The sequence below is a fragment of the Corvus moneduloides genome, chromosome 3, assembly GCF_009650955.1.
Source record: "Corvus moneduloides isolate bCorMon1 chromosome 3, bCorMon1.pri, whole genome shotgun sequence".
Taxonomy (NCBI): domain Eukaryota; kingdom Metazoa; phylum Chordata; class Aves; order Passeriformes; family Corvidae; genus Corvus; species Corvus moneduloides.
This window is the reverse complement of record NC_045478.1, coordinates 59,162,087-59,174,100: the sequence shown is the minus strand read 5'-3', so window position 1 is coordinate 59,174,100 and position 12,014 is coordinate 59,162,087. Positions and strand designations below refer to the sequence as shown.

The window sequence follows — 12,014 nt, the reverse complement described above, 5'->3', positions numbered from 1 at the left end:
TTATTCACTTTGCTGCTTTCAACAAAGAAAATATCAACACATTTGTTTTGTACTTTATTGTTCTAATAAATCCAACACTGTGACAAGAGTTCTGGCTTCTTCTATTCCTTTTGTTATCCTGAAATCCACAATGATAAAAACTCTGAAAACATCACCTCTCCAGATGACAAAACATTGTGGAGACAGATTGTCAGTTTACTGCTGTGGCAGTCAAGAAAGACTTCCAGTTACAAGGCTAGGAGTATAAAGTGATGATTATTTATAACAATATTTTTCTTGTAATACATCCCAATATTGAAATCCATGGTTACCAGAGATAAAGAGGTTCACCCTCTTTTAATTCAGAATTATGCCAAAACAATGTCATCCACTTCTTTGCGCACCTCATCTTAAAATCGTTTAAAAGGAGCTATTGTTCCAGAGCCCAGTGGCTGCTTTCTATAGCCAGATGTTTTGTTCTGTGGTGCTATTGTATTACCACAGAGATCACTGCTATTGCATCACTGCAGAGATCACTACCACAAAGTCATCATAGCAGAGACAAGATTCCTTTACTAACCCCAGTTAGGTTAGTTTGAAGGTTAATTTGAGTGCCAAGTGTCTGTAGATTTGCATACTTGAATGAAGGACCTGCTGGCTCTGAGATCTACGGGTGCAAGAAAAGATATTTAAGCTCACAACTACCACTGGAATTACAAGGAAGATTGAAATTCAGTGAAGAAAGCCAGTTCCTTGAAGAAAGCAAGGAACCACATGTTCTCCAGATGTTTTCTAGCATAAAACCACGGAGTAGAGTCTGATTGTCGTTCAATGGGGGTGGGGACAAGAGATAGCTACCAATTAATTATATGTTCTACCCACCTCTAAGAAAGTGGTTGAAATACTAGATAGAAATTCAGTATCTCCCTCAGCTTATATGTAAAGGGTGTTATTTCCTCTTAAAATCCAGATCCTTTTCATTATAAACTTACACCAATCTCTGCACATGGAACAGAATGGAAAATTTCAACAAGGATTAAAGAAGTCTTATGGGGGCCTGGCCAGAGACGAATAGATACTGGATTTATCAACAGGTAAGGGCAAAGGGTTTAGATTAATTTCAGATGTGTGATTCATATCCTGCCATGATGTGTCAACAAAAATCGCTTAGTGCCTCAGTTACCTAAAGTAACAGCATCTTTCCACTCAATAGGGAAGAAGGAAATTGTGCCTGTCTCCCCAAAAACTCTCACCTAGGCTTGCTCCGTGGTAGAACATTACAGCTCTTGATGGGGGGTAGTGGGACAAGTAGCATGAATGCAATTTGCCTGAGAAGCAGAAGGGGGATGGTAGCAGCAGTACCCACCTGCCGCTGTGTTTCCTCTGCTCCATCCTCCCTGCCACATGCCTGGGCTATGGCTCTTTCCCTACACGTGCCCCACTGCAGCAGTTGCCAGCAGCAAAGGGGGAGGCCGCTGCAATACAGGATTTATGGTGAATTTGCACTTACTGTTGCATGGCATTGAAGCACACAGAGTCCACAGCATTTTGTGAGGAGATTGTTGGGTGATGAATTGGCTGAGAAAGGCCAGGCAAACAGTATTATTGTAACACTACATAAATATGTTTTTTTTCGTTTAACATTAAAACACCTGATTTCCTTTAGCATTGTAAACATGTCACTTTATTAGGTCTGGGAGAGCTGATGAATTTAAAGTCATTTTTAGCAAACAAGTGGCAGCCTTTCTGCTTTCTGGATGGAGGTGAAGGAAAGAAATGTTTATCGTGAAAACATATGAAGCAACAAAAGGGACAGGAGAAAGCTGTTGCCTGCACTGAAGTTTCTTGTAGAGAAGAGCCACCCAGGTGGTATTAGTGGAAAACTGTTAGAAAACAGAGGAAAGACAGAACATAATCTCCTTGAAACAGTTGGCACAGTCTCGATGTTTTGTAGCTAATAAATTTAGCTTTCAGGAGGAAGTTCAAATAAGCTGCATTTACTAGTTTTAAGAATGAAAATGAATACATTAATTATGTACAATGTTACCGTCTGCTAAATGCAACAATTTTGGCCAGGGCTTGGAAATTTCTTTGCAGACACAAAGTTTAACCCAAGACTTTTCAACCATAAAATTACTGCCTTGTAAAAGGACAGATAAATGTCTAAGCAAGTGCCTCATTACTGTCAGAGCAATGATTTGTTGTTTCATTTTACTGTTGTGTTTTCCTGGTTATTAGAGTGAAGGTTGAGTCAGCCTTTCCATTATAAGTAAGCTTTCTTTAAGGAACTGCAGTTCAACCAGAGAAGAAAACTCACTGTACACATTTAGGTAAAGAGGAAAAATAAAAACACTGGCAAGTGCTTGGATACCCTTTGGGGTGAGCAGTTCTTGACCTCTTGAGGCCCCAAATTAGCTGTTTCTTTTCCTCTGTGAATAGATACCTCCCAGTTAGGACACCTGCTTCACTGAGAACCGACTTGGTTTAAGGAGGATATAAAAACAACTTGGAGAGAATCAGCAAAGCACTGGGAGCTGCACCCCTTGCTCCCTGGGGGCTGCACCCAGAGGTGATGCTGCCTGGGTCATTGCCCTCTCTCGACTGGAATGGTGGCAGGCAAGGTTGTGGTGGCAAGGTGAGGGGCCAGGTGAGTGGGGTGAGTGGCCCCCTTGAGAAGGGACCCGTGCAGAATTGGCTCTTTCCCCTTTCAACTGGTCATGGAGGTCAGGTGGCTACACTGCATCTCTTTTGGCCACCAGGCAGTTCCATGTTGAATATGACTATGTTCCTCATCAAGACTACTCAGAGCTTGTAATAAATTCCTCATTTTAGCTCCCAGTGAGTAACTGGAGAAGCTGGGCTTTGCTAATTACCCTACCACCATCAGCTGCCATGATCAGCGGCCTGTGGTGATTATTGAGGATAGGACTTTCATAAATCAGTATGTATATGCCATTGGACTGGAGCAGCCCTCCACATTTGGCTCCATTATTCTCCCTCCCCCATTTTTTTCCTCCTTATTTTGTTTTGTTTTTCAACATGAGTGATCATGAGGCACAGATCTCATTAAAGGTTTCTGGTTTGCATGAGCTGCAGAAGTATAACACATTCTCCAGTCATGGCTTGTACCATAAAACCAAATCAAACTAAAAGCTTTCTGTGTGAGAAGGATAGCATTTGAGGCTGATGCATCCTTATAAAAATAACGTTATAGGCTGCTCATGGGATACAGGCAGAGGTTTCCCCTGGCACCAGAGCTCCCCAGCACAGAGCAGTCCCTAAGAGAATGGCTGGGTGGGAGTCTGGCTGCCAGCCACAGCTACCCCAACACCACTCCCAAAAAACACCTGCAAAGAAGTCCTACTGCTAAGTGCCAAGAGTTTGCTCCACTACCCAGGATGTTTACAATACTAGACATGATCGTCTTATGCTTATTTTTTTTCTTTTCTTCTTCCCTTCCCTTATCTTTCCCTCACTTTTTTTTTCTTTTCTTTCTTTTTTTCTGATCTTGGAAACATTACTCTTTCCAATTGGACAAAATTAGAACCTTTTTGAGTCAGAAAGCTCAAAACCAAGACCCTAATCCAGACAAGTTGAAAGCAAAGAACAGGGGCTTGATATGTCAGCTGAGAGCCACAGTCACCAGACTCCTGCAGTGGCTCAGACTGTTCTTCTGGCTGATGTGGTGAGCCCCTGATCTCAATTTCTGAGACTTTCTGGTGTTTTCCTCTTTTCTATCTTTACTTCCCAACCAAATTCTTAGTTTTTTTAACTTAAAGTAAATTCTTACTTTATCTAAGTAAGATATTCAGTTATTTGAAAATCAGGCCTTGAAATTTGTAGAGAAACTAACGTGGAAAAACAAACTGTTGTGATGTTTTGACTTTCTCAGCATTCCTGCTACTGCCTGGGCTTTTGGAAAATGCAAAAAATTCTCCCAAATTTATAAACATTTCCAAAATGTTTCAGAATCCATTATATGTTTGAAAAAAAAAAAGAAGATTAATCAAACAAGTCAACCCTAAAGTGCATTTTTCTCAAGGAGTCTTAGAGGTAATGGATAATGACAAAGAAGTAATTTTGCACCCAAATGAGGAAGAGTCCACCCATAAATGCTCTCAGTATATTTTTGCTTTAGTTCATCACTGTGAACATCATGTGCAGGGCACAATGACAGCCATTTAGAACCATGAGTTTCCAGCAATGAGAAATGAAGGTAATGTTGTGCTATCACCCATTTTTTGCCTACCTCACTCTTCTGAAACCATACTGAATGGCTCTTCTCTGGAGTCACATGCAAACCCATTTGGGAGTCACACTGTAAAATTACTGTCTGCTATGGGTCTCTCTGCTCAGTAGATGGGATTTCTTTGTATTTTGTCCACTTGATTTTTGATAGATCTTCCTTTTGTTCTGAAAACTCAGAAGGGGGCAGATGTACCTACAGAACAGGTGTGTTTGTAAGAGACATGCTTTAATCTAACCCTTCAGAAAGAAGTCCACTACTTACAAGCTGCTTCTTGTGGCTGAATCACTGTGGCTGCATCACTGTGGCTGCCAAGGCTCTGCCACTTGCCATGTAGCTCCCAAGATCAAAATGTCACATCTAAGTGTGCTGACAATTCTGTGATCCCACTTTGGCCTCTGCTAGCAGACTGTAGAGGGACTGCTTCCTTCAAATGAAATTCAGTTCCTCACTAAAAAAAATGAGCTACTGCTCCTGAAACAATTTAGAGTTTCATGAGGGTGATCTTCAACTGGGAAGGCTACTCGCCCCTCAGTAGCCCAGTCTGTCTCCTGAACAACCCATGACCATAAAGGTATTAGCAAAGCATTAGTGAGTGAACTGGCACAGGGATTTAAACGCATACACTGTGTGTCTACATCATCAAATTGGTTAGTTGTATATTTTGCCTCAAGGAGACTGCAACAGAGCTGCTAATTGTCTGTCAGTCTGCATCTGGAGCAAGACACCTGGTGTTCTTGGCAAGGAAGCCTTGGTGCAGAGCAGGGGGAGGTTCTCTCTACAGGCTGCACCCCGCACACAATCCACAGGTGAGCCAGTCTCTGCCAGACTCCATACATGGGCTCAGGACTACTCCAGGCATGAACAACAAGGGCAGCATGGATGTCAGAATCCCAGCTCACACTCAGATCTTGTAAGAGACACTGTGTCTTTCAACCACAAACCAAACAACTTACAACATTGTATAGTGCAGAAAATGACACTTCCAAGTGTATTTATTGAGAAACAGTAAAGATGTACATAATTTTACAAGCTTTAAATTTTAATTTACATTTTTCTTAAATTAGGTAGGCCCTAATAAACTATTATCTGCTAATACATGACAGAGACCCTTGGCTTCAAATCTCCAAAATGCTGCTATTTCTGGGATTTTGGCTTATGTCACTTCAGCTCCTCTTCAGAGATACTAAATAGCATATTCATTTACAGCCTATGCCTGGTGTCAATCCTATAAAGCAGAGATGACTTTTGAACTGAAACCCTGGGTCTGGATACAACTTCACCAGTAAAACCTAGTCTTCCTATCGTGGGTCAAGTCTGTATTCTCCATGAACTCTGCAGTTCTGATGGGATGCAAGATTTCATCTGGCCCAAGATGAAGTGTGCTTGTAAAGAGGACTTTCATTTGGCCTCATCTCCCTTGTCAATGCTTACACTGGAACACACTCTGCATCTGCTTCAGACGCGAGCACTGCTGCTCACACTGGATTCTAATGGAAACAGATCTGGGAGCTTACTGCTACCTATATCTTTGTGCCCAATCTCCACAGGCATCTAAAACAAGCATATATTTTAGGTTTTTTCTGCCCTCTTTTACTGAACTGCGCAGAGTTATGTCTAAGATACTATCCCATGACTGAAATCACACAATATTTGTATTTTGCAAGCTGAGCACTCATGAATGTTCAGGTTCTGTACTGAGAACAGCTAGAGTATCAGCAAAAGGCATTTTATTCCCTATTTCATTTCTCCAAAATACTTGCAAATGTGACCTTGTGCTCAATCTTGGTTGTTGAGGAGAGGCTGAAGGGAAGGTAGTTTCTGATTAATATGCTTCTGAATTAAAATGCATTCAATGTCAAAGTGACCAACCTTGAGTTTAATCTTCTTAGGCCCATCTGGAACAGTCTGGCGTGACTGTCTCTTGCCTTGGTTATTTTCTCCTCTGTATTGTTCATGCAGGAAAATATATCAGACTAATTTCTCTCTACAAGGCAGGCATTTACTACACACTTTTATTTAAAGATATACAGCAATTTTTGCTTAGCAAGAGAGTATTCATGCTCTGAAATTTTATTTTAGAGTTTTAGTATTGCAAAGGCTTTTGAGCTGCATCCTTGAATTTTCTTTGGATGCATGTTTTTGTGGATTACTTGTTTTAACAATTAACTTCTGCTATGGTAGCACACAGAACCTCGTCGTGCTCTGTAAAACTTCCCTCCTTTTGCCTCCACCTCCTCTCTAGAAGTCCATATATTAATTGAGCCATATCTGCCACAGAAAGCTAAGCACAACTCCAATGAAGGCACTGCAAACCTTTAATAAGAACCAACGGTTGTTGCTGGGCTACTTTTTGTTCTTACATCGGATTAGGAAAAGAACACTGAAAAGCTGAACAAATAACTTGAGAAATAATATTGCTTCATGCATTTAAATAACACTATGACATGTCAAAAAGAAAAAAAAAAGAAGAGAAAAAAAAGCTGGTTAACCATACAAATTTTTTGTTTTACCATGTCTTTTACATTGAGATTTTTATGCCATGCTGGAACTTGAGAAGGGCTTCAAAGTTCTTTCCCATTCCAGTAGAAGCACTTTTTTTCCCACCTGAAAAACTACAAAAAGCTGTACTACAACTTTTTATGACATATATTTCCAGGTACTGAAAATATAAAGAAGGTATGCATAATTTTTACTTTTTGGACACACAAATCTGTCACCCAAATATCTATCTAGTCTACAGTGATTTCATGTGTGGCAAGTCTCATGTGATGGCTTTAAACTGCCCAGTGATAAAAATTATTGTTAGTTTGTTGTGTGGTGACTTGTATATCCAATTCCAACACAGCAAAGAAATCCATTTTTATGAATTTATAGAGGAGTTTCACCTTGGACTTGTAGTGGCTCCAGGCTTTCACCTACCAAGTAACTTTATTAAAACCTCAGCAAAGTTTAAATGAACAAAGTTACTGCCTGGTAACTATGACATATGATGGCTTCAGAGCACAGAGAGGGAAGATTTTCACCTCAGTGCTGACTACTGCGCTTGTGCAGACATTCTGGAGTTTGCCTTTAACATCTCTTGCAAACACCTCTTCACACAATCAGTGCACACGCAACCTCACGTGTCTCCACATACAGTGTTAAAAATTGAAAAAGTAGTTTCCATCTTTTGCCATGAGAGACAAACCACTTGCTGTTGTTTCAGAGTGCTCAAGCTGCACATGGAGCATTAAGGGCTCTGCGTGCAATATGGATCTTGCTCATTTTCCATAGCTGAAAGGTAGCATGTTCAAATCTTGCAAGATAATTATTGCTGTATGGACCATAACTTTTAATAGAAATTATGAAAGCTAAGGTGATATATTTCTCAATGTTTCTTCATGAAAATCACCTCCTTATCCTCTCCATAGATGCCTGACTTGCTAGTGCTGTCCCTGTGTAATATTGTTGAGCAATCAAAAATGGATGAGAAAAATCATGCTGACCCAGACCAAAATATACAAAAACGTGGAACAGAATGGAAAATCTACCAAAATGTTGTTTTCTTTGCCAAAGTGGACTATTCTCCTGAAACAGCCAATGCTATCAAGCCAGCAATTTCAACAGCCTCTGTTGATCCTGAATATGCTAAATGTAGCATCATTTCCACATCTGACTGATGACAGCTTCTTTAGCAATCTTTAATTCCTAATGAACTTGTGTTTTATTTCCCATCTGGGATTAACTCCACATTTTCACCTTCTAGTAATGCCACCTGAAGACTTTGTCTGCTGGATGGAACTCTGTTCTTTTATATACAGCAGATGCACTCACTGTATGGCTTTCAGTGGACTCAGTAATTAATGAATATGGCTCTTAGTTCTCTTGTTGGAGAGTCAAGAAATGATGCTGAAGGTGTTAAACACTATTGTTTCTTTTACCTTTCAAGGTAGCAGTCCCCAGTATCAACCTCTCAATATATTCTTAACTTTTCTCAAAAAATCAGTGGAATTAATCAGAATCCAAATAAAAACACAAACTTTCCTTTATTATTTTTTCTTACTGCAACAAATACTTAAATTCTTTGGTGCAGCCCTGTTCTTTGATTTCTTTGAATTTCAAATTTGGTCATGTCAAAAATTATCACAAAGGTTTTTTTGTTTATCTACATAGTTTTTAACCAAAATTACATTATAACACACAAACACAGTCTTCTCCTTAAGGCACAACACATCATTATGCACATTCTGTTTGCCAAACTTATAAAAGAGACAACATTATATAACCCTTTCCCTCCCCTGCCCCCCCCCCAAAAAGAAAGAAAAATTGCATCCACTTCCAAAATCAGCTGCTAATAAAGTCACAGTAAATTATTTTCATCAATAATTTACACAAATTACAGGTCTAGACAGGATTGTCATTATACAGTCTGAGTGCATTCCAATTCAGATTTTCTGGGTTAGGTAGGCTAAAGTCTGGTTCAAACCTCAGTGCTGAGAATATATCCCATTTTGAGGAATGTTGTTGAACACCACCTTGTTGGCTGGAAAATGTGTTTTGGTGCTTTGCCAGTTCGAGTCCTTTGTTCACTCCTGTCAGGGCTCACTTGGTGTGTACCAGCAACCTCCACAGTTTAAATTCATTTAAAAACGTTGCATATATAAGACCATAGAGCTTCCTTACGTAGCACTAATGTTTTCATTCAGCAATCTGAATTCTTCAATTTGGAATTTTTAATTCCAAATATTTCTTCCCTTCTTAAGACAATTCATATGTGTAAAGCCAGAGGCATTGAATCACACATAAAAATTCAGTGTACTTGAAATATATATATATAAAAAAAAAAAGGATTGCCAGCTTTAGAACACAGTTACAAATACTCTAGTTCCAGTGCTTGATGCAGAGCCAAGAGGTCCGAATGACTGGATATCCTCCAGAAAGGCATGTTGTGCTGTGTTTGTTAGAGGAGGGAAAAGGTCAGGAAAGATGAACACCGTGACACAGGGCGGTATATGACACACGAGGATAGTTAGAGATTACCAGCACCTATTTTACACCACCGTGCTTCTGGATTGATTTTTGCTATTAAAGTACTGACAAAAATCAGACCAAAATAGATCTGAGCTTAGTAGCTCAACTGAAGTTAAAATAATTAGATGATAGCCTTTCTTAATAGCTTCTTTGGAAAATGCCTGTTACTTAGGAAGAGCTACTTGCTTATTTTTAGCATGCAAGCCCATACAAAGGAGCAATAGGAAATCCTTTGCTGCTCCACTTATTTGACTGCAAAACACTGAATATCATTTAAAGGGCTATAACATTTCCATGAAAAGACACTTCTCACTCAGCACTTCTAAACAGAGTTGAACTACATTTTTTCTCCATCCAGGGGGAAAAAGAAATCTCTTTGGATAAGTAAATAACACATTTCTAGTTTAGGAATAGATAATTTGTGTTGCAGAAAGCATCAGTGTCTGTGAGAGATGCAGGTATATGCACTATTCACTTTCAATAATTCATCAGAATAGAAAAAACTTCACACTTCCATGTTGTGTTTAGATCTACTTGTAATGTGCTATATTCATCTATCTCTCTGAATTCTACATCTATCCATGCAACATAGCCAATGTTAAGGAAAAAGCATGCCAAACCAGAAAGCACACAATCCAACCACCATTGTTTAGCAAAAATTATAAAGGACCCATCACCAGTACTGTACCTATATTAAGGAACCATTTGGAATGAGCATTTTGGTTATTTTCATTTTGTTTCCACTCCAACAAGAATGCTAAGAGAGTGCTTTATTTTGCTACTCCTAGAACAACAACGTTTACATAACTTGTCCTGTGCAGACACTGTGAAGCAAAAAAATTCAATTTCTGCACACTTCCAGGGGTTTTACTGGGAAGTATGGCACAAATTACTAATTTGATCTCTGAACATTAAAAAACCTTTCAGCTGAAATTAGACTTGAATTATCATAATGAAGGAACTAGGAAACAGTTCTTTTTTGGAAACACAGATTTGGTGCACAATCTCTATGTTGTGTTCTTTTTCCTTTAGCAAATATGCCTTTCCTGAAGAAAATTATATTTTTATCATAATTGCTCCAGTAAACTATGGATCTTCATCTATCTTTGCAAAAAAATTTGCACAGTCCTTTGGATGTTTTCCACATTCTCTGTAACATGTCTCTTGAAGCATCCTCAATTTCACCATTTAAAGAAAAACACCACCCAACCATCATATCATAGCCCTTTCTATCTCTTCCGTTTAACTTTTAATTTACTTGAAGTTTGTCGGACATTTTTGCTAAATTATTTTTCCATCTGTTTTAAAAATAATTTTGTGCTTTTTTTTTTTTCCAAAGTGAAGTGAAGCAAATGCTAGAATCCAAATGGTTCATTTTACTCTAAGTGTTGATCTCGTCATGCTCTTGTTGTCTTGCATCTGTGGACTGAAATTATTTGTCATTTTGTGCAACACTGACAGAAATGCAAACAAAAAGGCTTGCATTAGTAGCTATGTATCACACCAACATTTCAGAAGACAGGTTACCTTTTTTGCTGCCTGTTCTTCTTCTACACCATCCCCAATTACAACATATACTACTTTTCTGCCAAACCTTTGCATTATTCGTTCAAAGCAACTTTCTTTTCCTGGAAGATAAATGAGATAAGAGTTCAGAGTGAAGTTACCTGATTAGCTGCATGTTCCTCATCTCGGCCATCTCCAATCACAACATAAGTTATGTTAGTGCCAAATCTGGACACTATACGCTCAAAACAGCTCTCTTTGCCTGAAAAACAACGCACTATTTATTCAAGCTATCAAGTGAGTTATGGTGAAGCCTTACAAAGGATTTTTGCAGTGGTAAGACATTACTACTACTACTTTTAAAAAGTTCCCAGCCTTGAGATTTAGCGCCAAATCTGGTAAGAAGCAATAGATTCCCTTAGTGACACTAAGATGTTTCAGGTAAAACTAGATCTCTTAATCATTGCAGGAAAGCCACTGAGATAAAGGAATTTGCAGCACTGCAAAAACGAATAGGTTAGTGAATGAATAATTGAATTTAAATATTTCCTTATGATTGTAATCATATTCTTATAAGGAAAGTAGAAATTTTAATTCTAATGTATCTGCAACAACGAGTGATGTAGAAATGAAAAAAATTAATTAAATGATGACTGAGGTAACAGTTTTTCCTGACACTGCTAAAATATGCACCGCTTTTTCCCTTGTGAAAATAATTTAGGAAACATATTGCAGTGCTTTTGTCAATGAAGTGACACATTCCATGCTAAAAATGTTGTCATAAGTATAGAAATGAAACATTCCTGAGTTGATGATTGGTAAAATCTGCAAACTTATCAGTCATTGTATTGTCACTTTTCACAGGAGTGGCAGCTTCTCTTGGTTTAGAGTTTTGGGTGCAATTTCCAGAAATACATTTCCATACATTTCCAAACCATAACACACGAAATGCACACAGTTATGAACAGAGTGGGGAAGTGCCCTTTTGTTATGCAGCACCACAGGTTCTGTTAGTAACACTTGTCATTCCCATCACTGACATACTATGCCTTGGGAAAAGGTTTGTGAAGCTGTGGCCTGGATTGCATAGAGATGAAGGTCAGAGCAGAGGCTAATTAAACAGAAGTTCTGCTCAGGTTTGAATCACAAAACACTTTTCTTTATTCTGTTCTGCAAGTTTTTATTTTCTACACCATACTGATGAGTTTCTGAGGCTTTCAATCACCATCTTTATTCCTTTAGGCACCATCAAAAATAAGGTGAATTTGGA

At 38.8% G+C, this 12,014-nt stretch overlaps 1 protein-coding gene across 11 annotated transcripts in view; it reads right to left on the bottom strand.

Annotated features, from left to right (window-relative positions):
• Positions 1-5,188: 5,188 nt before the first annotated feature.
• EYA4 (EYA transcriptional coactivator and phosphatase 4) overlaps positions 5,189-12,014 on the bottom strand; it is a 143,828-nt gene continuing 137,002 nt past the window's right edge. For 8 of the 11 annotated variants that reach the window (XM_032101767.1, XM_032101765.1, XM_032101769.1 and 5 more), the window contains 2 exons: positions 10,766-10,866; positions 5,189-9,158 (listed from right to left, as the gene is read on the bottom strand). In XM_032101767.1, coding sequence (XP_031957658.1) covers positions 9,078-9,158; positions 10,766-10,866 — 182 coding nt within the window. In that variant the 3' untranslated portion in view covers positions 5,189-9,077. Of the gene's footprint in view, positions 9,159-10,765; positions 10,867-10,905; positions 11,007-12,014 lie in introns of all 11 variants that reach the window. The other 3 variants (XM_032101768.1, XM_032101776.1, XM_032101772.1) reach the window with 1 other exon arrangement.